Here is a 25,461-nt window from a genome sequence, read left to right on the forward strand (position 1 = left end):
GCTGGACATATCTTTACAATAGCAACAAAGTGTATGTTGGGTTTTGTGAAGTCATTGGGCTTGACTATTTGGATGTTTAGAAGACCCATTTGATTTTCTTGTTCACCAAGTCTTGAACCATAAATTAGTTTCTATAAATACTTTGTCTATGTGATTGTAAATTGTGCATTGAAATAGTAATAAGATCCCTGAATGCAGAGAGTGGATGTAGGTCTCGTTAACCGAACCACTATAAATCTTTGTGTTTGTGTTTCTTTACATTTTCTCGTTTATTAATGAATGTTCGTTGTTGATCGGTTATTCTGCTGCGTCACCTTGTTCCTAACGAGTGGTATCAAAGCTTTGATACATTTGGGTTTTTGGCCCCGGAGGCCGTGAATTTTCTAAACAGGGTTCAGCGTGTCGTTTATGGTACTTTGTCGTCTCCTACGACCCAACGCTTTATTTTTAGTAGAATTGGTTTTGCTATTCAAAAGAGGGTTGCAGCGCAGGTTGTTGCCCGTTTGTCTGCCACTTTATTGTAATCGTTTTGATTTTAATGAAAAATGAGCGTGTTAATTATTTAAAAAAAATATATTACGTTAGGTTTCGCAATTTTGGTTTTGTTCCATCTGATCGGTCAACCCTTTGAAAGTATAGTTTTTTTTCTTTTACTTTTGGTGGCACGATAATTAAGAAATTTGTTTTTTTATTGGGTTATTAATTCAACAAAGAGGTTTCCTTTCTTTTTGTTTCTTGTCATGGCCTGCAAGAAAAATAGGAAGAAGATTGTTTTATATATTTAAGGGTTGTAAGGTTTTATTTTAAACCTTGGATTGAGAAGCGCCGCCAATACTTCCATACACATTTCCTTTTTTCCTTTGTTGTGATTCGTGAAGGAAAAAAAAGGAATACCAATCACCGCAACGTAACCGTTTAGAGCACCACTTGTAACACCCCGACCAAAGGCGGATTATACATCGGGGCACCACATATTGTTTCATTACTCGTGACACTATTTGGGTGTCAATATTTAATAAATATATTCATTCGCGCACGCGCAACGTAAACACAAGATAACATAAATCAACATAAATCAATATATTATAAGGCAAAATATTCGAACAACAATAACTTGTCTTGATACATTTTAATCTAGGTCCAAAATAAAGAGAACTTCCTACGTGTCCACAAGCTCCAAAACAGCTACAGCAAACCTGAACATGTGTTAAAATAAAACGTCAAACACTTGCGTGTTGGTGAGAAATCAAGTTTAATAGATAATAGATAACAATAAATCTGCGCGCAACATGTGTATGTCTGGTTTTCAACAAGGGTGTAATCCGATCGGGACCAACTCTAAGATTCATACTCATAGACTGCCAGTGCTCACGATTGAGCTCACAAACAAGAAAGACTGTGCAAGTGTAAACAAAAGAGAAAATCATAAACGATAGTTCTCCCGTGTTCATCTAATGGTACCATGAGAACTGCGGAATAGACCGACAAGACGGTTAATGATCCACACATACAAATAAACAGCCAAGTCTACATCCTCAACACATGGGATACTGCGCGACTAAAGTTCATAAACAAGTTTAAGACTCTAAGTTTGTATGAACACATGAACATCCCAAAACATTAAAAATAAAAATGGATTAGGTACGAGATTACTCACTTGATAAACGGTGCAGTGAAAGATAAAGCAAGAACCAACTTTAAACAAGCACAAGTTAACCTATAATTAAAGATTATTGTTTTAACGATTGGTTTTAAGTCTTGATTATAAGTTAGCATAATTAATAAGTAAATTATTATATATAATATATATTACCGGAAAAGCAGGGCAGAACAGGGAGGAAGACGGAGGCAGAAGGAGGCGGCAGAGGAAGAACAACGGCAAGGAGCAAGAGAGAACAGGAGAGTTTAAGTGCTTTGTGTGTGTAGTGTTAGGAAATTAACATTATTATTTATAGGGAAACCCTAGGGAACACAATCCCTAGAAAAGGGGAAAAGATCTTCAACAGGATCAAGCAAAAGATAACAAAAGCAAAAAGGTTCCAAAAGCAAAAGATATCAAAAGATATGGCAGCTGCAGGGGACAAGGAAAAGCTGACAGGTAACAGTAAACAGGCATGGGAGGTGTCAGATAAAGGTACTGGTCAAGCATGGGAAAAGCAGATCTCAAAAGATAATGTCAGTCACTTTTCCTGCCAACCAATGGGGTTGGTGCGCATGCTACGCCGAAAGTAACTTTTCAGACATAAGACAGGTTAGGTCAACAGCACAAAAGATAAGATATCAAAAGCAAACAAGCAAGTTAAAACAGAAGAAAGGACACAAGACAGCGCGAGAAAGCTGCGCGCGCGAGAGACTGCGCACACGAGAAGATTGAGCGCGCGAGGGCGAAGGCAGACAGAACAAACCTTAGCGCGCGCCGCGGGAAGAACTACAAATTCACAGCGCGTCGCGGGAGGATCTACAATTCTTAGCGCGCCGCGCGAAGAACTATAGTTCTTAGCGCGCCGCGGGAAGAACTACAGTCCCTAGCGCGTAACGCAGGAACAGTCAATCTTCACGCAGGCTTCCTTGTAAGGAGTCTGGCGCGTGGAGCTGCGCAGACAACCTTAGGCGGGAAGAAACAAGGACAAACAAAGAGAAGGGGGGGAAGGTTCAAGGCTTAAGGGCGGAACGGCGACAAGAGAGAGAGAAAGAGGCGGGACGGCAACAAGAGGGAAAAGAAGGCGGAAAGAAGGAGAAGGAGAGGGACGGGACGGCGGAAAGGAAGAGAGAGGGGCGGGGAGGAACATATTATTATTATTAAAATATAAGTATAAATAAATATTAAATCATAACAGAAAGAGATCGGATTAGAGAAACGGGTACCTGGGTCGGGTCGGATCGGGGCAGATGTTACAGTCTCCCCTACTTTAAGAAATTTCGTCCCGAAATTTATCTCGAAGTAGGTTGCGCAGAGAACAGGTGCGGGTACTTGATCTTCATTTGATCTTCCCTTTCCCATGTAAACTCGGCTCCGCGCTTGGACTCCCAGCGAACTTTCACGATAGGGATGCGACTGCGCTTGGTTTGCTTAACCTCGCGATCCATAATCTCAACAGGCTTCTCAACGAAATGCATGGATTCGTCAACTTGAACTTCATCAAGTTTTATGTGAAGGTTCTCGTCGGCTAAACACTTCTTGAGATTGGATACATGGAACGTTGGATGCACATTGCTGAGCGCGGGCGGCAGGTCAAGTCTGTAGGCAACTTTTCCTACACGCGCGAGAATCTTGAATGGACCAACATAACGAGGAGCAAGCTTACCTTTCTTCCCAAAGCGGACAACACCTTTCCAGGGCGACACTTTGAGGAGAACAAGATCACCAACTTGAAATTCGAGAGGCTTTCGCCTGCGATCTGCGTAACTCTTCTATCGGCTTCTGGCAGTCAGCAGATGATCACGGATCTTGGCGATTTTATCGGTTGTCTCTTGAACAAGTTCGGGTCCTGTGATTTGAGCTTCACCCACTTTGCTCCAACAAATCGGGGAGCGGCACTTACGACCGTAAAGTGCTTCAAATGGGGCCATACTAATACTGGAATGATAGCTGTTATTATAAGAGAACTCGATCAAAGGCAGGTGCGAATCCCAATTACCTCCAAAATCAAGAACACAAGATCGGAGCATATCCTCAAGAGTTTGAATAGTTCGCTCAGACTGTCCGTCAGTCTGAGGATGATATGCAGTACTCATGTCCAAGCGAGTTCCTAGCGCAGATTGGAGAGATTTCTAAAAGCGAGATATAAAACAGCCATCGCGATCGGATATGATGCTCAAAGGAGTACCATGACGGCAGACAATTTCCTTGACATAAAGCTGCGCGAGTTGTTCAACACGGTAGTTTTCACGAATGGGCAGAAAGTGAGCAGACTTAGTCAAACGATCCACTATTACCCAAATGCTATCATGTTTGCTTGCTGTCAAAGGTAACTTGGTAATAAAGTCCATCGCTATACTTTCCCATTTCCACGTAGGAATTTCTGGTTGTTCGAGCAAACCAGATGGGCGTTGATGTTCAGCTTTTACCTTAGAACAAGTCAGGCATCTAGCTACGAACACAGCAATATCCTTTTTCATACCGGGCCACCAATAAGTAATGCGCAAATCCTTGTACATTTTATCGGCGCCGGGATGAATAGAATACCGGGATTTATGCGCTTCACTCAGGATATCAGCGCGAAGATTCTCATCAAAGGGAATCCAGATGCGATTGAGATAGCAGAGAATTCCACTCAGATTAGGGACAAAACGAGCTTCCGCGCCACACGCTAACTCGGTGTGAAGGGGTAACAAGGTGAGGGACAAGCAGGCTTAGTTCATGGAAGCGCGTCGCGTACTCGCGCGCTTCGCCACTGTATTGCTTCAAGTTCCAAAATTCTTCCTCCAGGCGCTTAACTTCGTTGGGAGGGCAGAATTCTCGCGTCAAGAGATCCTTAAATTCCTCCCAAAGCATGCTAGAAGCAGCTTCTGCGCCACGCGCATGAGCTACTCCATTCCACCATGTAAGCGCTCTAGATTCCAGGACACTGGAAGCATATAGGGTTCGTCGGTCTGGAGGGCATTGGGTATGGAGGAAAGTGTTTTCAATCTTCTCGAGCCATTGGAGCATCACGGTGGCTCCTTCAAGCCCTGTGAATTTCGGAGGGTTACCCGCATTAAAGGACTTAATGTTGTAACCGGAGGTATTGTTTTGGCTCAAAGCTTGGGCTATTGCGGCGGCCATTTTTTGGGAATGTTGCAGCGAACGTCTGCGCGAGGCTTCTCTCCTCTGATGACGGCGAGATAGCGGAGGCATTCTATAAAAGTTTTAGTTTTGTTAATATCTTAGCGCAAAGTATAATCTTATAAAGCTTGGTTTCGCGGGGTTAAATACCATCAACAGTTAAAGTAAAACATGAATTTGAATGCAAACTTAATACAGATAACAAATTCGAATCGAGAATCGACAATTCATGTATCACCATGACTTTCCGAATTCTCAATTAAAAATGACTAGTAAACGAGTATTGGAGATTGACGATTCATGTATCACCATGACTTTTCAATCCTCAATATAAAATATACAAGAAAATGAGTATTGGAGGTTGACAATTCATGTATCACCATGACTTTTCAAGTCTCCAACCTCAGAACATAATCGTAAATGGAATTTGAAAATCAACTATTCATGTATCACCATGACTTTTCGGATTTTCAACCCCAACAAACGAATATGTAAGAAAAATCAATAAAAATCGAAATTCAGCAAAAATCGAAATATCGCGAAATAAAACATAAAACCATACGCTGCGTCTACGCAAGCATATTTATAAACAACGAGTAATTAACAATAAGCGCGCAAACATGAGATTTCTCTCATGCGCGAGAAGGGACTCTTAGGTATTCTAGGCCGTTACGTCTAACCACCTATCCTAAAGTCAACGAGCTCTGATACCAATCTGTAACACCCAGACCAAAGGCGGATTATACATCGGGGCGCCACATATTGTTTCATTACTCGTGACACTATTTGGGTGTCAATATTTAATAAATATATTCATTCGCGCACGCGCAACGTAAACACAAGATAACATAAATCAACATAAATCAATATATTATAAGGCAAAATATTCGAACAACAATAACTTGTCTTGATACATTTTAATCTAGGTCCAAAATAAAGAGAACTTCCTACGTGTCCACAAGCTCCAAAACAGCTACAGCAAACCTGAACATGTGTTAAAATAAAACGTCAAACACTTGCGTGTTTGTGAGAAATCAAGTTTAATAGATAATAGATAACAATAAATCTGCGCGCAACATGTGTATGTCTGGTTTTCAACAAGGGTGTAATCCGATCGGGACCAACTCTAAGATTCATACTCATAGACTGCCAGTGCTCACGATTGAGCTCACAAACAAGAAAGACTGTGCAAGTGTAAACAAAAGAGAAAATCATAAACGATAGTTCTCCCGTGTTCATCTAATGGTACCATGAGAACTGCGGAATAGACCGACAAGACGGTTAATGATCCACACATACAAATAAACAGCCAAGTCTACATCCTCAACACATGGGATACTGCGCGACTAAAGTTCATAAACAAGTTTAAGACTCTAAGTTTGTATGAACACATGAACATCCCAAAACATTAAAAATAAAAAGGGATTAGGTACGAGATTACTCACTTGATAAACGGTGCAGTGAAAGATAAAGCAAGAACCAACTTTAAACAAGCACAAGTTAACCTATAATTAAAGATTATTGTTTTAACGATTGGTTTTAAGTCTTGATTATAAGTTAGCATAATTAATAAGTAAATTATTATATATAATATATATTACCGGAAAAGCAGGGCAGAACAGGGAGGAAGACGGAGGCAGAAGGAGGCGGCAGAGGAAGAACAACGGCAAGGAGCAAGAGAGAACAGGAGAGTTTAAGTGCTTTGTGTGTGTAGTGTTAGGAAATTAACATTATTATTTATAGGGAAACCCTAGGGAACACAATCCCTAGAAAAGGGGAAAAGATCTTCAACAGGATCAAGCAAAAGATAACAAAAGCAAAAAGGTTCCAAAAGCAAAAGATATCAAAAGATATGGCAGCTGCAGGGGACAAGGAAAAGCTGACAGGTAACAGTAAACAGGCATGGGAGGTGTCAGATAAAGGTACTGGTCAAGCATGGGAAAAGCAGATCTCAAAAGATAATGTCAGTCACTTTTCCTGCCAACCAATGGGGTTGGTGCGCATGCTACGCCGAAAGTAACTTTTCAGACATAAGACAGGTTAGGTCAACAGCACAAAAGATAAGATATCAAAAGCAAACAAGCAAGTTAAAACAGAAGAAAGGACACAAGACAGCGCGAGAAAGCTGCGCGCGCGAGAGACTGCGCACACGAGAAGATTGAGCGCGCGAGGGCGAAGGCAGACAGAACAAACCTTAGCGCGCGCCGCGGGAAGAACTACAAATTCACAGCGCGTCGCGGGAGGATCTACAATTCTTAGCGCGCCGCGCGAAGAACTATAGTTCTTAGCGCGCCGCGGGAAGAACTACAGTCCCTAGCGCGTAACGCAGGAACAGTCAATCTTCACGCAGGCTTCCTTGTAAGGAGTCTGGCGCGTGGAGCTGCGCAGACAACCTTAGGCGGGAAGAAACAAGGACAAACAAAGAGAAGGGGGGGAAGGTTCAAGGCTTAAGGGCGGAACGGCGACAAGAGAGAGAGAAAGAGGCGGGACGGCAACAAGAGGGAAAAGAAGGCGGAAAGAAGGAGAAGGAGAGGGACGGGACGGCGGAAAGGAAGAGAGAGGGGCGGGGAGGAACATATTATTATTATTAAAATATAAGTATAAATAAATATTAAATCATAACAGAAAGAGATCGGATTAGAGAAACGGGTACCTGGGTCGGGTCGGATCGGGGCAGATGTTACACCACTGCAAGGCACCATTTACAACCGTTTTTCAGCCGCAATCTGGAGAGACATGTTCACTCATTCTTATTTTCTGGTTAGGGTTTATTCGGGTTATCATTCGGGTTGGCTTTGAGTTGTGGTTGGGTATTTGTTTGCAGAAGTACTGTTGAATTTAATTCTTTGAAACCATTATGAAACCGAATTTAGGTTGTTTGGAATTGGGTGTATAATCGTCGATGTTTGTTAAGCCGCCGAGTTCTAGTGTTGGTTGATTTTGTTTCTTGTTCGACTGGATTACGAGTTAGGGTTGGAGATTCCGTTAAAGTTTTTTGACAGGTAGTGTTTCAACTTGGAACCGGGTTACTTTGATTTGTTTATGTTTGTCGCTATGGCTGAAAACGATAAATTTGTAATTGACAAGTTTAATGGTTTGGATTTTAGTTCATGAAAATGTAGTCATATGCATTGCTGGGTTAAAAGGACTTTGACATAGTACTGGAAGAAAAACCTGAGAAAATGGATAAATATAAAGAAGCTCTGTGGAATGCCAAGGACAAGAAAGCTATAGGTGTTACATTGTCATTTACGAGGAACGTTGTATGTAGCATCATGTCTGAAACCGCGGATAATAGTATGATTTTGCATGTGTCGAACATGTATGAAAAGCCGTCTGCAGCTAACAAAGTGTTCTTGATGAGAGAGTTGTTCACAAGGAAGATGAATGAGCGATCTTCAGTGACCGAGCACATTAATAGTCTTATTTCCATTATGTTCGGACTTTCATATGTGGGAATGAAATTTGATGACGAGACCAAGGCTTTACTATTGCTATCTTCACTGTCTAATAGCTGGTCTAGGATGGTGACTGTGGTTACCAGTTTGGTGGGGACTAGCGAGATGACATTTGAGGGTATTCGGGACTTGGTATTGGATGAAGATCTTCGCCAGAGGAGTGCTAAAGGGGGGGTCGTCTTCTGAGATGCTACATGTTGGCAGGGGAAGGGATGTTAGCCGAAATAATGAGAAGGGCAAGGGTCGGGGCAAGGGCTCGTCTAGGGCTCGGCCGAGTGTACTTTGTTGGGATTGCAACGAGAATGCTGATAAAGAGTTAAAACACGGCTTTGATGATGTTTCTGGGGATGAGGCTCTAATTTGCAGTGAAGTAAACAATATAGACCATTGGGTCATGGATTCTGGTGCGTCATTCCATGCTAGCCATAGCAATGATGGCATGCAGAATGTTAAAGAAGGTGATTTTGGCAAAGTTAGGCTAAGAAACGGTGAAATTCTTTATGCGACTGGCATGGGAGATGTTAACCTAGTTGCTACTTTGGGCACTAGTTGGACTTTGTGTAACGTCAGGATCGTTCTAAGACTTGAAACGAAGTTAATCTCCATTGCGCAGTTGGATGATCATGGTTTCGACGTTAAATTTAGTGGTGGAAAGTGGAGGTTAGTTAAGGAGAATCTCATTATTGGTAGGGGTTTTAAGAAGGGGTCGTTGTATGATGTGCTTGAAGTAGTCTAATAAAAACACGCTAATCTAGACATTAAGTAATAAATTCTAGACTCTTAACTAAACTAAAACTACTAACCGGCAAGTGAACTGGTCGACTCTAGTACATCTAAGTAAGTCCGGATATCGAACCCATGAGACTCTTTTAATTACGTAAACTAGCTAAATTAGACTCAACTATAGACACGACCATTTATTTATTATTTGTTTAAGGGGATTTTACTGTAAACTAATTTTAAACTAATTAAGGAAACTAAAGACGACTAAACTTATAACTTGGACTTAATTCAGATGATGATGAACAACCACCTAGGATAGAATCCCCTAAGTTTCAGTTATCAATTAACCGGGAGACTATTTAGTTATGGAACTGGGATCGTAAAATAGACACTTAAGAGAAAACCCGAATAGGACCCCTGACCCTTCTCAAGAGACACCTATGGATTTCTAATAAGTTTTAACGCACACCAGTATTAAAAATCAAGTTTCCTTACGGTCACCTAATTAATTACAAACTAGTTCCTTTGTACGAAATCCTACCTTACAGCGCGGAAATTAAAGGCAGTTTAATATATTCAATTGACTCGATAGACAAAGTAAATCAATCAAACATAGACGGACTCCTTACGAAAAACTAAATCTAGCAATCCTGATCAACAAAGACCTATCAATAACCTAGCACCTTACAGCTATTTAGGTTAGCAGCACACTTAGGTTTATTTGATTAACTAATATTATTCCTATGATGTTATCGCGAAATCAATCATAAAATGGTCAAAAACACAAAGTAGATGACCTAATAGAAACCTATCATAATGAGAAACAATAATCAAGGCAACTATGTAATAATAAAACTTAATTAAACAACCCTGAGAACACATATGCATCAATTTAATATAATTAAACCTTTTAACTAGTTCATAAAAACCATAACGATAAATAAATCCCAAGTCAAAATCAAACGTCAACAAAGGTTCATCATAAGCGTAGGCAGTCTATAAAGTTTAGCTTAACATCATAAAAGTAAACAAAACGATAATAAAGGAAATCATGGCGAAAATAAATAAGAACGGAAGATTAAAGGCGATAAAACCCGTGGTCTTCGTTCTTGGATGATAAGCACTTCGCCAGCTGATTCCTAGCCTTAAAACCCACAAAATATTGCAATCCTAAGCTCCAGGAAACTCCAAACGGCTCTGGTCTGCAGGGTATGCTCAGGATTAAGTTTAGGGGTGTTTATATAGGTTTCCTGGGCCCAAAACTGATAAATACCGAAGAAAATTCGAGAAACGGGGTCCCCGAAGCGCCGCGCGGCGGTGTTTTGCCTTCCGATCGCGCGGCGCTGCGGGCAAGGCTTGGCTGACTGGTCCGGTTCGTTTCCTGATGCGGTCCGGTTCAATTATGATGCTCTTTTTTCGCCCTTTTTAACCATGAACAAGTCCCGGAACCTACATTATTCAAATATGTTAGCAGTATACAAATTCTAATAAAAACCGAACATAAACTAATAAAATAATATATAAAATATACAAGGGATTTATGTATATTAAGCATTATATCATTGTACCCCTTAAGGAAGTCCCATTGAACAAGACTCGGTCGTAGTAATTGCCAAATCTTGAACCCAGAGCGATTACTTCTTTTGACAATTGTTTTTACAACTAATCTTAAATCAGTTTCGCAAGTTACTTGTCTAAATCAACTCATAAACAACGCATGACATAGTTATTGAAGAAACACATGTCTAAATCGGGGTTGGTAATGGCTTTGGCATCTTTCTCCATCAACGTAAATTATTAACCAACCTTAATAACGAGCAATAACGATCAAATAATGTCAATTGATTTCCCTAACGGCCGGATATTTTTTCTTAAAACGTAATAACAAGATATTAACGACCAACGACACAATTAGAGCTATAAATAGACCCTCCATCATCTTCTAAACATACTCATAACACCCAATTTCACTAAAACATCCTCTGAATGTGATTAGCTCTGTCCAATAATCGCTTTTCCGGCAAGTTTCCGTTCACCATTGTCAAGGATCTTTTTCGGGTAATTGTTATAGGGCTTTTCATCGTTTGTTATTGCTTATCAAAACGCCTAACATAGTTTAACAATACATGGAACAAATATGAGAATTTGAATTCTAAGGTTTTCAAAATGGAAGATGAACTTGTTATATTTATATTATGGTTTCTATCCTAATATCAAACTGCTAATTTTGTCTGGTGGTTAGATTATGTGGGTATGAGTTGAGAGACCCGAGTTCGAACCTGGTTCAGCTCACGTTTCTTTGATTAATGTTTTTAAACCTTTATCTTATTTGTTTAAATCTAATTAATATATAGAAAATTATTTAAAAATCATAATAAATCAAATAAAATTATTTTAAACTAAATAAAATTTGTATAAATTATATATCACCATTTCCCATATAAAAACCAACTTCCAAACTCGTTAACCCGCTAATTTTAATTCGTTCGTTAATGTTAATTCGTTAACTTTAATTATTTAACTTTAATCGTATATCGTTAGAAATTAACTTTAACTCGTAAACGTTAACTCGTGCCTTACAAATATCATGTTTCTCATATTTACGTTAAGTCATTAATCATTTAATATTAAAAATATTAAATCGTTAAAATTTTGTTAAAACATAAAATATCACTAAAATAATCCAATGCCCTAAAATTAGTAAAAGATTATAATAAAATAATATGCATTCCCAACAAATTTATACAATAATTAGTTCTAATAAATCCGTTAATTAGTCATTAAATATTCGTATTATTTTATTTATAGTTCGTGAGGTTCAACCGTTTTGACTTCTTTGACGCGTTTCGGCTTTTCTTTTATTTACGCTTCATATCAAATGTGAGTTTCTCACACCCCCTTTTAACGGTTTTACATTTTTGGGGGTAACATGTATATCGTATTCAAATGCTTACTTACTTATTCATTTACATTGTGTGTTTATTTGCTTATGTGTGTTGTGCTATTATCCAAGTACGTTGGTTGTTACCATATGGAAAGGACCTTACGTGCGTTGTGCTATTATTCGAGTACGTTGGTTGTCCCCAACTAGAAAGGACCCTGTGTGTGTTGTGCGATTTCCAGAGTACGTTTGTTGTTACCAACTGGAAATGACCTTACTTGCGTTGTTACACATGTTCATAGAATTGCATAGTTTTTACGTATGTATATTAAAACTGTGTGATTCTCACCAACTACTTGTAGTTGACTATTTATTTTATATACATGTTACAGGTACTATTATTAGAGGTTGAAGTGACGAAGACGCTAGTCCTAAGCTATCAATAATAATCAACAAGTTATTATAGTTGTTTCTCCTTTATTTGAATGTATTTCATTGCTTAATCTTGTGTACTTGAGATTTTAAATAAATTAATGATGTTATTCTCAAATAATAGTGTCACGTGTGTTTGAACAATCTGTACGTCACACCCGGGCGTTTCCGCTTTAACCGGGGTTTTACACTCAACCTGGCGACAAATAGATATCGCCCCCCCACACCAAAAAAATCGCCAAGAGGGAATGTTAAGGGCGATTTTGCCCTTTTATCGTCTCACTACACTTGGCTTAATAAACTGTATGCACAACTACCAAGTACACAATTGTAACTTGTAAGTTGAAATTACAACATAGACACAAAATTTATTTGTAGATGTTCATGTAATGTAATGTAATGTAATGTAATGAATAAATTCGGGCTCCAAATAAGAAATGGGCCTAGACAGCCCAAATCACTCCAAGCTCCAAACTCGCCCCATTAAATGCATCCATAACCCTAATTCCCAAACCACCTACGTTGCCTCCAATTCCACACCTCAAGCAGCAGCTGCGGTCAGTGCACACAACACCGGTGACAATGGCAACTCAATTGAGCAAGAAACGAAAGGTTCGTACCGAATACCACTCTTACCAGTTCATATCATGTCCAAATTTTCACAGATCTCACTATAATTTGTTACTATTCCGTACAGTTTGTAGCTGACGGCGTGTTCTTCGCCGAGCTGAACGAGGTGCTTACCAGAGAGCTTGCGGAAGACGGTTACTCTGGCGTGGAAGTTAGGGTTACGCCTATGCGGACTGAGATTATTATCAGAGCTACGCGTACTCAAAACGTTCTAGGTATACTTTCAATTAATTGTAGTGATTTTAATTTAATTTTATTAGAATTAGTGAATCATTAATATTAGGTATATGGATTTGTGATATCATTTCTGATATTGTTTTATAACTTTTATTTGTGCACATAATATTAATTTGAGGTCTGTGATATATTTTTTTATCAACTGATTATTTGTGATCAGTTTTAAGTTTTAACAATTAGGTAGTGGAGTGTATTGTGACATTTATATTACTAAAGAGGTTAAGTCATATTACAAATGAATAATTGTTTTTTTTGTTGGTGGACAAGAAATGCACTATTTTGAAGACATAATGTTTTTGTTCTATGATTGGTGTTGACAACTTTTTTCGTGGTTCTATAATCGAGAAAAATGATTGATAATTAAAAGTTATATTATTTTGATGATGTTTAACACCATGCCAAAGTAAGGATGCTAATTAAGATGGTAAGGGTCAGTTTAAGTTTTAACAATTAGGTGGTGTACTTGAGACTTGTGTTGCGACTGGATGACTAAAAGAGTTAGGTTATATTATAAAGGTTTACAAATGAAAAGTTGTCTTTTTTTGGTGGACAAGAAATGCACTATTATGATGACAAAATGCTTTTGTTTTACGATTTGTATTGACGCACTTAGTTTCTTAGATCTTGTAATCTAGAAAAACAGCCGGTAGTTAACATTTATTAATTTATTTTTTTGTGATGTTTACTACTATACCGAAGTAAGAACATTATATTAAGATGTCAAGGGTCTGTTGGTGTTGTGTCTTAGACTAAGTAGATGACTTGTGTTAAAGGATAGCCATTGTTGTTAAACTTGCACCATTAACTTACATGATAGTTACCAGTTTTTCTGTTTGTTGTATGGTAGTTCTTATTGGCTGTTTTAACTTATACAATTGTCATCAGACATTTTAAGACAATGGTTATTTTCATATTGATCGTTTTGACTGTATTTTTCAGGTGAGAAGGGGAGGAGGATAAGAGAATTAACATCGCTTGTTCAGAAGCGATTTAAGTTCCCTGAAAACAGTGTTGAGCTTTATGCTGAGAGAGTAAACAACAGGGGTCTCTGTGCCATTGCACAGGCTGAGTCTTTGCGTTACAAGCTTCTTGGAGGGCTTGCTGTTAGGAGGTTACTAAATGCCCCTTTCTTTTCAAATTCTAATCTGTTAACATGATGATAACATGTTAATCTCCATTTAACTGTTATAGGGCTTGCTATGGTGTTCTGAGATTTGTTATGGAAAACGGAGCAAAAGGGTGCGAGGTATGTAACTATGTGATCGTTCTCTCTCTGTTCTTTTATACAAAAGTTTGTTACTTAGTTTCTTGAGCAACGCCTATTTATCTCAGGTGATTGTTAGTGGAAAGCTTAGAGCTCAACGTGCCAAGGCAATGAAGTTCAAGGATGGTTACATGGTGTCATCTGGTCAACCGGTCAAAGAGTACATTGACTCTGCTGTGAGACATGTGCTTCTCCGACAGGTAAAAAATTGTTTGTTTTCATATTTTAGTTTTTTATTTTCATTTTTTATACAATTGCATAACTAAACTTATGTGAACTGTTTACAGGGCGTTCTTGGTATCAAGGTTAAGATCATGCTCGACTGGGACCCAACGGGCAAACTCGGTCCCAAGACCCCATTGCCAGACAATGTTGTTATTCACATGCCAAAGGATGACGTTGTTGCACTTCCACCTAAAGAAGTTGAGGAATATAGACCACCACTTGTTGCTGACGAGCCTTTGCCTATGCCGATATCTGTTTAAGGTGCGGTTGGAAATCTCTGTTTTATTGGACTTCTAAAGTTATGGGAGATCAATTTTCTTCATCTGTTGAATTTTGATGAACAAGTTTTCTTTTGAACTGATGTTGAGTTCTAAAAATTTATGTTTATGATCGGTATTATTTTTGAGTATTCGCAATATGAGATAGAATGTGGTGATAGATTAATCGATTTTTGTTTGGCCAACTAAGCATCTAAAAATGGAACAAGTACATGTTTTAGTATATTAAGTGTTTCGACGTTCAATTCAAACTATTTACATGACGTGCAACTTATAAAGGATTCATTAGTTAAAAAGAAATTGACATCTACAACAAGATTGTGCTTGTTATATACATACATAAAAACGAAATTTATAATGTTTGTTCTGAAAAAAAAAATAATAAAAACTAATATACAACGAAGGCCATTCATGTAAATTAATTTATGGTTGATTCAGTTTGATCTGGTGTTTTATTATTTTAATATTGGGAAAATCTTATAGAATAGTAACTAACTTTCAAAAGTATTCCAATTAGGTCATTAATACATATTTTTCTCAAATTAGGTCACTAAATCTTTAAATCAAGTCTCACCGATTTTTGTGTGTGTCAAGAAAGAAATGGATGATAAGATGTGGGTGTCGGAATTTACAATACATGTGGTTAAATTTAAAAATTTTAAAAAAACGTTAATTATATTAAAATTTAAAAATAAAAAATAAAATTCACGTCGCCACTCAACGTCAACATTAAAAAAAAAGATAAAAGATTTCCTATGTGAAACAAAAAAGAAATTGGCTAAAAAAACATGTTAAAACTTTTAATTTAATCAAACACGAAAGTTGAGTGACTTAATTGAAACATTTTTAAAGTTGAGTGACCTAATTAAAACACTTTTAAAAGTTAGTTACTATTCTATGAAGTTGCCCTTTTAATATTCAACCTTAATCTGAAATGTGAAACATTCAAGATATATGCACATTAGTCTATTAGGTCATGGGCTACAACTGAACCTACAATGTTTCAGCTAATTTCAATTGCTAAATCACATTATATATTAAGTTAAATAAAATATTAAAAATCATTTTAAAAAATAGTTGATCAATAACTAACATATTACATATAACAATTGAGCCACAAATCTATGTATTAATAATATTTATAAACAGACCATCGATATTTCAATCTATTCCATTTCAAACCAGCCTGATCCAAATGAGCCAAAGACTCAAAATCTCTAGTCATTTTGAAACCTGTTCAAACTGTCATGTCTGATCCGAACCCGTCAAAATCCGGTTTCCAACAAGTCAAATCCCAATCCTTTTGAATTTCTTCAACCAGGTTGAACTAGAGGTGTACAAAAAAACCGATTTCACCCAAACAGGTTCCCAAACTGACCCAAACCGTCAGTTTCAGGACTGGGTCCCCTTAAGATCTACCAAACCGGTTTTAAAACCAAACCAGTTTATAAACCGGACCGAACCAACATGACCAGGCCGGCCTATCTTGCTTCTAAACCGGTTTAAGTCAAATCGATTTTGACTAATCGCTGACCAAACCGGTTCGGTTTGGTTTTAAAACCGGTTTTGTACACCTCTAGGTTGAACCCAAACGAGTTTCAATCAAAACCGGTTTTCACTTTTGTTGACCCAAATACGAACCCTCTAACCCGACCCGGTTTGCACGCCCACGGGCCACGCCTTAGAAAGCCTATTATCAGAACAAGGCCCAAAACTATAAGCCCACAAATAATATCCATTCTGGATGATGCTCAGTTTTGCTCAACCATCAAACGACGACGGCCGACTCATCGACACCGTGTCTCCGATCTCGCATTACCGTTTGTCTCCGGTAAGTATATAATAATATATTCCGGTCATCTCTCGTTCTCATGTTTCTGTTTTCAATTTAATTCGATCTATTATTATTATTATTAATGCGGAACAGAATTAGGGCTTGGAATCGATGCTAGCTTTTGGACTGCAGCTTTTACTTAATAATAATATTATTTTACATATGTTTTATCAATTTCAAAATGACCAATTTTAGCTTTGTTTTAGTTAGCTGGTATTATTATTATTATTATTATTATTATTATTATCGGTAGCCTAGCGTTGTGTAACATGTTTGTTTAATTGTTAAAAATCAGTTTATTTTTCAGGAGTCTGCTCGATGTTTGTTAAACGTCAATGTTATCATTTCGTACCGGTGAAATAATCTGCTTCGGTTCAATAAATACTTCGATCAAAGATAAATTTAACCAAGCTGGTTAAATTTATCTTTAGATTGAATGCCTGCCGAAGTATTTATTGGATCGAAGCAGATCATTTCACCGGTACGAGATGATAACATTGATATTGATGTTTAACAACATCGAGCAGACTACTGAAATGAGACTTGATTTTTAGCAACTAGAAATGCGTGTTATATGATGCTAGGCTACCAATAATAATATGAAAACACGTTGATAACATGATGCTACTGGCTAACTAAAACAGAGCTAAAATTGGTACTTTTGATAAAAATAATATATATGTAAAATAATATCATTAAGTGAAAGCTGCAGTACAAAATTGGGAATCAGGAAGATCGCATTCTGAGTTCAAACTGAAGAAACTCTCGTTCTAAGCAAAAGGAGAATTTTATGTTTTTTTTCGTATTGCTTTGATTTCCCATTTCAATTTATCGACTTGAGCTTGTTAAGACTAAAGAATCTTGATTTCATCTTATTTTTGTGTTTTAATCGTCTGTATCAGTAAGTATGAAACCTAGAAACAGTAAAATATTCTAGCAGGGATAATATAGACTATTATATCAGTAGATGTAAAGAGTGATGATGATGCAGGAGCATCTCTTAAGTTAAATTATTATTTTTATTATCTTTTAATATTATATTTTGTGTTTATCTTGTTTCCATACTTATCTCTTTTCTTTGTTTAGTATAATAGGGTTATGGTTGTTTAGTTCATTAGTTTTTGATTGAATTTTAATTATAAGAACTTTGTTCTTGAACCATTGGTTCGTTTTATCGTCTTTGATTATCATGAGTCTCTCGAGCCATTGATCGCTTCTGAAACTGCATCAGTTGGTATCAGAGCTTTTGGTTCTCAAATGGCTCGACATGAACGCGAATACTTGTTTGCGCGTAGATTCACCGACAGAGGCAACGACACGAGTGTTTTCTATTCATGTGCTTGTGGAGAAGATCGACGTCCTACTCGCAGAGTCGCCGACCGAGGCAGCGGTGGAGTCTATTCCGACCCACGGGATCTTAAGAAGATCAAACGAGTCCAACAACGAGTCCGCGATCTTGAAGAGATCGAACGGCTCCGAAAACGAGTCCACGATCTCGAGTTACAACAGGAGATGTGCAAGACAGAAACCGAGTCAAGCACCGTCGTCTGGGACGAAGGTGGCGACGGAGAGCAGCATCCGTTTGGCCGTCACCCACTCTGGTTCTATGAGCCGACATATACCGAAGGCGAGTCGCAAGATGGGCCTAAGTTTGATGAAGGCGGAAGTGATTTCAATGAAGAAGAATATTCGTTTGTCCAAAAGGTTATTAGCGGAATCACTGTTCAAGAAGACGAAGTGATATATGCAGTTTTAAGGAGAGAAACGGCCATTAACGGTGGTACGTCAACTCGTATGGTGGCTGATGGTAGTGTTCCATCAGTGGTTCTAGATGGTGCAGCAACTGCTATTGGGTCTCAAACTCCGTTCGGGGTAATCCCCACGGTGGGGACTGGGGACTGGTATTCCGGCTACCTTCATTGACAGTCCATATTTTTCCCAAAAAGATCTGGGTTTGTTTATTGACCCTCAATTGTCGGGATTTCAACTTAATAATAATAGGCCTAATCAACCTATAATTATGGACTTTCAAAATGGAAAAAATATTCAAATGAAGGAAAGTATGTCTAGTTTTAATGATAAGGATTTCCATATTGATATGAAGGGTACATTAATTGAGAATTTAAGGCTCATGCATGGGAAATTATGTGAAGACCTTGTGGGAAAAACTACTCTACAGCAAAGTCTTTTAAGTCCTTTAATTTATTCCATGGATGGTGGTTTTTCAAATGAAATGGTGCCACAAAATAAAGATGCGAAGCATGTAGAAACTCGGTTGTTATTTAACCTTACGTATATGGATCAAAATGGAAAAAAAGGAGGCGATCTTTTCGACATTTTCAAGACTCGAGGACGAGTCTTTTTCAAAGACGGGGAGAAGGAGGTGGAGAGACCCGACAACCCAATAGACCCGGGTGGTACGAATTTAGATCCGGGTGAGACGACTTGTAAAGTTGAGCGGTTTGGGTGGGTCGTGACGATAATAATAAAACAAGATCGAGTTGATGTTCCATTTGATCCGGGTGGCTTTGGTTTGAAGGTAAAACTCGAGGACGAGTTTTATTCAAAGACGGGGTGTATGATGCAGGAGCATCTCTTAAGTTAAATTATTATTTTTATTATCTTTTAATATTATATTTTGTGTTTATATTGTTTCCATACTTATCTCTTTTCTTTGTTTAGTATAATAGGGTTATGGTTGTTTAGTTCATTAGTTTTTGATTGAATTTTAATTATAAGAACTTTGTTCTTGAACCATTGGTTCGTTTTATCGTCTTTGATTATCATGAGTCTCTCGAGCCATTGATCGCTTCTGAAACTGCATCAGATGATTGTTTGATATATATTACAGTTTATCAGCATTCCATTTGTGGATATACATGCTTATATATTGAAATAGTTAATTCACTTTATGTTGCGTTATATTCTAAAAGCTAAATTTTGGAAGAACACGTACATATTCTAACTATGATTAAGTTTTAGTTGGTTATCATTTTATCTTGTTACAAATCAGACCCCTAAGGTTGGTCACATTAACGCCCGTTAGTAAATTGTTAATCTTTTTTTCTTTTCTAATCTTTTGTAGTGTTTGATGTTGGTTGTATAGCTTTGGATTTTCTTGAGTACGATGGCAAACTATTCAGCAAAAGGAGCTCCTTCAAACGGATCCGTGTATGTTTGTAACTTGCCACCTGGAACAGATGAAGATATGTTAGCTGAATTCTTTGGCACAATTGGCTTGCTAAAGGTATGGGTTCTAAAAAGGTATTTTTTTTACTTGCATATTTGTTTACTACTTTACTTTATATATATTGCTTCTTGATATTTTACTCCTTTTGTTTCTACAACACAGAAAGATAAAAGAACAGGCCGACCAAAAATATGGTTGTATCGGGACAAAGTAACAGACGAACCTAAGGGAGACGCTACAGTGACATATGAGGATCCGTATGCTGCGTTAGCTGCTGTAGAATGGTTTCATAATAAGGAGTTTCATGGAAATATTATTGAGGTTCTCATGGCTGAGTCAAAAAGTTCAAATAGTTTGGTAGCACCGTTTGTTGACTCAAGTTTAGTCAATGACATGGGACCTGATGAGAGTGGTCCTGATGTTAATGGAAGCGTGGCCCGAGGTAGAGGACGTGGTGATGCTTCCGGAAACATTCCACCAAAAGCATGGCAGCAAGATGGTGACTGGGCATGTCCGAATACAAGGTCTGTGATATGACATTGGTGAGCAGCTCATACTTCATAATTAAAATCTGTTTATAATATATCATTATCATGCAAACAGTTATGTTGTTAATTATTATGTACATGCTTTGTGACAGTTGTACAAATGTAAACTTTGCATTTCGTGGTGTATGCAACCGTTGTGGAAGTGCAAGGCCTGCTGGTGCAGGCGGTGGTGGTGCGGGCGGTGGTGGTCGGGGTAGGGGTCGTGGTGGTGGTTCCGACTCAGGTGGCGGTCGAGTTGGAGTCGGTGGGCCTACTGGTCTTTTCGGTCCTAATGATTGGTCTTGTCCAATGTAAGTTCATAAGTTGTTAGTTTAACATTGTTTTTCAAGTATTTTACAATTAAACAAACACTTAAAACTATTTATCCAGGTGTGCTAACATCAACTGGGCAAAACGGTTAAAATGCAACATCTGCAACACGAATAAACCTGGTGTTACTGAAGGGGGTGTGAGGTATTGTGTTATTCAAATCATTTCAATAGCATATTTCTTTTACATTCACATGTTGAATATATTACTTATGTGACTTGTGTAATTAGAGGAGGGCGTGCTGGCGGGTATAAAGAACTTGATGAAGAAGAATTAGAGGAAACAAAGAGACGAAGGCGGGAAGCTGAAGAAGTAAGATTATTATTATTCCTTTAAAAAAAGATTGTTATTATTATTGTTTTTCATATTACATAAGTTTATCATTTTTGTGTGTGTATGTGTTTACCATGAAAATTTCAGGATGATGGTGAGATGTATGATGAATTTGGAAACTTGAAGAAGAAGTTTCGTGTCAAAGCACAACAAACTGAAGTCGGTCAGGTGTTGCCCGGAACTGGGCGGGCAGGCTGGGAGGTTGAGGAGATAGGTGCTCTTTTTACTTCTATGAATTGTTTTTCTAAAGTTGGTCATTAGCAAGTGATAAAAGTAAAGATAGTAATAATTGTTTTTATTTTAGCAGGGATGAGTGATAAAGATAGAAGAGAAAGAAGCAGAGACAGAAGGGAAAGGGAAGAAAGAGAAGGAAGCAAGCACAGACGGAGGAGCAGAAGTCGTGAGAGGGATAGGGGTCGGGAAAGAGAGCGGGATCGGGATTATAGTTATGAAAGAGACCGAGAATATGGTCGGGAGAGGGATCGGGACCGTCACAGGTATCATCATTGATTATTATTAGTTTATAAAACTTGTGTTTTGGAAGGTTTTTAAGCATTCGGTATCATTTGGGTTTTGCGTTTGCATTGTGAAGTACTTGTATTTTGGCACTCTTTCTTGGACAATCTCTTGGTTTGTTTTGCAAAGATTTATGATTTGAATCATTTTGATATTATTATTATTATTATTTATTTTTGTAAACCAAGTATAATTGTGTTGAAAAATGTTTTTATCAAGATAAACTTTTATTGGTATGATCATACAATTATATTATATTTTTTAAAACTGATGAAGTTGCAACATAAATAGTTAATAAAATAACTAAGGGATACATTCAATACAGAATCACTAGTTGCATAAGTTATTCAAAGCAATATATGCTAAGTAGAAAACAAATAATCTTTATAACTATGTAGCTTACAGAATATAGACTTACAGAGACAACTTCAGTTCTATGAACTTATTTATCAAACATAGACTTGTATCCAAGTACTTTCATTATTAAGAAAAACACATCTTAACACACCACAATTTAACATGAGTGTAACACTAAACCAATTTCCAAGCTGCAAATATGAATACTATACTGCTAATCTGTTGGCTGATCATTTAAGCTTTCGAGCTGCACGTTTTCGGCTTCTTGAACCTCCTTCTCAGTCTTCCTACCTTTCTTGCTTTTGTAGTAAACACTCATAAAGTTCCCAACACCTCCATACTTCCTTCTACACTTCTCATAAAGCTCACCATCAAACATCCTCCAGAAGTCCTTCTCACTAAGTTCACTAACAGCATACTGTGTCTCGAACCCATGGTTCTCGATCAACCAATGCTCCATCCGACTCACAGCACCCCTCAACACCGCTCCTGGTGCATAGTAGAGTCCGATATCAGTGTACATTTGCGCGCGTGCAGTGTCACCGCGTCTGTGTTCTCGCTCGAACCCTGCCTCAGGATGCACCATTGTCTTGTATGGGTGTTTGTATAGTCTATGTGGACAAAGCCAAATGGGATATACCTGTTTTACAAACATTTATTTTAAGTTTTTAACAAAATATTTAATATATCAGTTAAGTATTCAAATTAATGTACCTCCATTTCATGATGTGCCCATTCTAAAGCATCTGAAACCTTGTAAAGAGGAACAAGCAAGTCCTGAAGAACATGCATGTCATGATAATAGTTTCGTATTGCTTCGACTTGTGTGGCCTTAAGTAAAGATATTTTTGGCGGCATCAACCAACCAAGAACAAACCGAAACCACCATTGATCCGCAAAAGGAAGCAAAAGCTTCACTTCCCAGAAGTAACTTCGAGTATGCCGATGATAATACTCGCGTGTCGGTATATACTCCACAAATTCACCTTTCTCTAAAGCCGTTTGAGCATGCTGATAAAACCACGGCTTAAACCACCACCCGATGCGATTAATCTTCGTTCGGTTACTCTCCGCTTCATCTCTAGAAGCAAAGTTGCCAGTCATGCAAACCGCCTCATGAGGATTGTAGATTAATGTCTCCACAAAATCCACAACCTTTTTGTTATCATCTCCGAATTCGTGTGCGAACGAGTCAATATATCCGTTTGTGAGATCGTTTAACGTGTTACCCTTCACGGGTTTATACGTTAACTTAATATATTCTTTAATCGGTACGAGTTTAATTTCAGCATATGTAAGCAAACCCAAAGTCCCTTGGGACCATGGGATAGCATAGAAAAGATCAGAATACTCGTTATCTTTAGTAGCGCGTACAACTCGTCCGTCTGCCAGAACAATCTCATAAGCCACTACAGTGTCCGCGAAAAGACCATAAATATGCGAGCTTCCTTCGAGCCCGCTACCATTGATGAGCCCCACCAATGGTTAGATCATCAAGCTCTGGTACTATAGGGAGTGAAAGGTTCATTGGGACAATGAGTCTAGTGATTTGACCCATGTTCACTAATGGCTCACATTTTACAATCATTCTTTCTTGGTCTATTTCAAGAATGTTGCAAAAGGGCGAAAGGTCTACTTCATAACGATGAGCCCGTTTGTAGTCGGCATTGCGCATGCCAATTGTAGCGCACGGGCTTCGGGCGGTGCATATGAGACCGTCTTTTGATGGGTTTCTTTTCTTTAATCTTTTGATCACTTTTATGATGTTTTCTTCGTGTTCTGTTTGGCGTCGCTTGTATGACTTTCGGTGTGATTTAACTTCCTGGTGATAGTCGAGGAAGTATAGCGTGAGAGACAGTGGAAGTACGAGAAAGATGATCAAAATCCATCAGAACTGGACCAGATAATCGACCCACACCTTCGTTCTCTTTGGTCTAATCAGTGGAGCGACAGGAACAGACATTCTTGTAGATAACCTAAGTTATAATAATCTACAAACCAACAAGTTGAATCGGAAAATTACAAAATATTCAACCGACATTTTTTTTCCAAAATAGTCACCAATTTAGCCTAGCAAAGCATAGTTATATATCATATTAGCCTTTTTGCCTGCGAAACTCATAAAAAATAGCCGGACCTCATCCAATCAGACGCGGCCACATAGGCATCATCGGCTGAGACGACTAAGAGTTTAGCCCATCGTTTTAACCGAGACAAGTAGGAAAGCGTTGGCTAAGAATACGCTTTTTGGAGGTCGCCAAAGGCTTAGCCAACACTTTGGGAGATGAATAAAAATCAATATATATTTTTGACATGTATCACTTAGTGTTAGTTTGGATGGTGGCCCCACAGGATTTTTCATGATTTTAAAATGAAAAAATTAAAAATAAAACAAGTTTGATGAAAAAAACAACCATGTTGCTAATTTTCGCTACCAGAGTGTATTGAAATCGTATGTTTATATACACTTTCTTTATGATTATTATCGTTATGAAAACAAAGAATGCATGCACCTATCATGACCCGCACACCAACCAAAATGACTTCACTTAGAGCATCCACAATGCCTAAGTGTCCATTTTAGCGAAAAAACAAGGCAAAAGAATTCTTTAGACGAATTATGATCACTAATAGCGACGGAATTTGAGTATTAATCAACACACACAGTGTAAATTAGTAAATATATATGCATACATAATGTGTGTACAAATCCTGATTCAATATATTGATTATATAAGCTTGTTAACAATGAGAAGTTAGATTAAAAGGAACTTGCTGACGTACCTTCTCGTTTAAGGGCAATGAGTTTGGTGGTGCATTTCATGAAGAACACACACATATATATAGGTATAGAATATGAATATGTATATACTAAGTATGGTCCTTGTAATCATGGCTCATGTCAGCATGGTTCTTTACAGAGATGGAAAAAAAAAAGAAAGAAAGAAACAAGCTTGACGGGTATTGGGTCCGGAATGGAATTAGTTTTAAAAATTTTCGTAGGTGTGATACGGGTAATCGGGTATGGGATTAGGTGATAGGTGATACTTGGCTCGATTACCCAAAATCACATAGACGTTTACCCTAATCATATATCTGAAAATTTTTATTTTAATTGGGCAAATATCATAAAAAACCAATATACTTTTAGTTTTTGCTCATAAAAGCCCATCAACAATTTTTTTCACATAAAAACCTACATGCTTTATATTTTTGCATGTAAAAGTTCATTAACAATATTTTGCGCATAACAGACCATATACTTTCTTATTTTAATATAGGGGTCCATTAACATGTTAAATTATACACTTTAAATAATATATGACAAACCTATATTATTAAATATATCTATTTATCAAAAATATATTACTAAACCATATCACCATAATATGTTTGCTTCCCAAATCATAATTGGTGATAGCTTCATAATATGTTATTCTCAAAGTTTTGACCAAAATCACACATATTCAACTATTCATCT

General features: G+C 37.8%; 2 protein-coding genes and 1 pseudogene across 4 annotated transcripts; 2 read left to right on the plus strand and 1 right to left on the minus strand.

The window, feature by feature from the left end:
- Window positions 1–12,791: 12,791 nt before the first annotated feature.
- On the plus strand, window positions 12,792–14,959 carry LOC143547467 (small ribosomal subunit protein uS3z-like). The gene is made up of 6 exons (XM_077038884.1): window positions 12,792–12,871; window positions 12,957–13,104; window positions 14,066–14,237; window positions 14,318–14,372; window positions 14,459–14,590; window positions 14,678–14,959. The coding sequence occupies exons 1-6, from the start codon at window positions 12,842–12,844 to the stop codon at window positions 14,873–14,875; spliced, it is 735 nt and encodes a 244-aa protein (XP_076894999.1). The 5' UTR covers window positions 12,792–12,841; the 3' UTR covers window positions 14,876–14,959.
- A 1,573-nt stretch (window positions 14,960–16,532) lies between these two features.
- Window positions 16,533–22,307, plus strand: LOC143547469 (transcription initiation factor TFIID subunit 15-like). Of its 2 annotated transcripts, XM_077038885.1 has the most exons (9): window positions 16,533–16,724; window positions 19,813–19,974; window positions 20,080–20,441; window positions 20,558–20,755; window positions 20,835–20,918; window positions 21,005–21,086; window positions 21,195–21,321; window positions 21,415–21,604; window positions 22,228–22,307. In XM_077038885.1, exons 2-9 carry the CDS (start codon window positions 19,855–19,857, stop codon window positions 22,247–22,249), a joined length of 1,185 nt encoding a protein of 394 aa, XP_076895000.1. In that variant the 5' UTR covers window positions 16,533–16,724; window positions 19,813–19,854; the 3' UTR covers window positions 22,250–22,307. The 2 variants fall into 2 exon arrangements, with proteins under 2 accessions (XP_076895000.1, XP_076895001.1); XM_077038886.1 differs by lacking the exon at window positions 16,533–16,724 and having other exon boundaries at window positions 19,814–19,991.
- Window positions 21,839–23,943, minus strand: LOC143547468 (delta(24)-sterol reductase-like; annotated as a pseudogene). The gene is made up of 3 exons (XR_013137775.1): window positions 22,695–23,943; window positions 22,027–22,620; window positions 21,839–21,890 (listed from the first exon to the last, which is right to left on the minus strand). The product of XR_013137775.1 is annotated as a delta(24)-sterol reductase-like (transcript).
- Window positions 23,944–25,461: the final 1,518 nt, after the last annotated feature.

The sequence above is a fragment of the Bidens hawaiensis genome, unplaced genomic scaffold (assembly GCF_021521415.1).
Source record: "Bidens hawaiensis isolate Kalapana, Puna unplaced genomic scaffold, B.hawaiensis_p1.1 tig00014722_1, whole genome shotgun sequence".
Classification (NCBI taxonomy): Eukaryota; Viridiplantae; Streptophyta; class Magnoliopsida; order Asterales; family Asteraceae; genus Bidens; species Bidens hawaiensis.

Excerpts from the sequence above, each read along its gene's own strand:
- LOC143547467 (XM_077038884.1), top strand. The coding sequence starts at position 12,842 with ATGGCAACTCAATTGAGCAAGAAACGAAAG. Across the intron at positions 13,105-14,065 it reads GCGTACTCAAAACGTTCTAG|GTGAGAAGGGGAGGAGGATA; the intron begins GTATACTTTCAA and ends TGTATTTTTCAG. Across the intron at positions 14,373-14,458 it reads ACGGAGCAAAAGGGTGCGAG|GTGATTGTTAGTGGAAAGCT; the intron begins GTATGTAACTAT and ends TATTTATCTCAG.
- LOC143547469 (XM_077038885.1), top strand. The coding sequence starts at position 19,855 with ATGGCAAACTATTCAGCAAAAGGAGCTCCTTCAAACGGATCCGTGTAT. Across the intron at positions 20,756-20,834 it reads AATGATTGGTCTTGTCCAAT|GTGTGCTAACATCAACTGGG; the intron begins GTAAGTTCATAA and ends CTATTTATCCAG. Across the intron at positions 21,605-22,227 it reads AGGGATCGGGACCGTCACAG|CTGCACGTTTTCGGCTTCTT; the intron begins GTATCATCATTG and ends TAAGCTTTCGAG.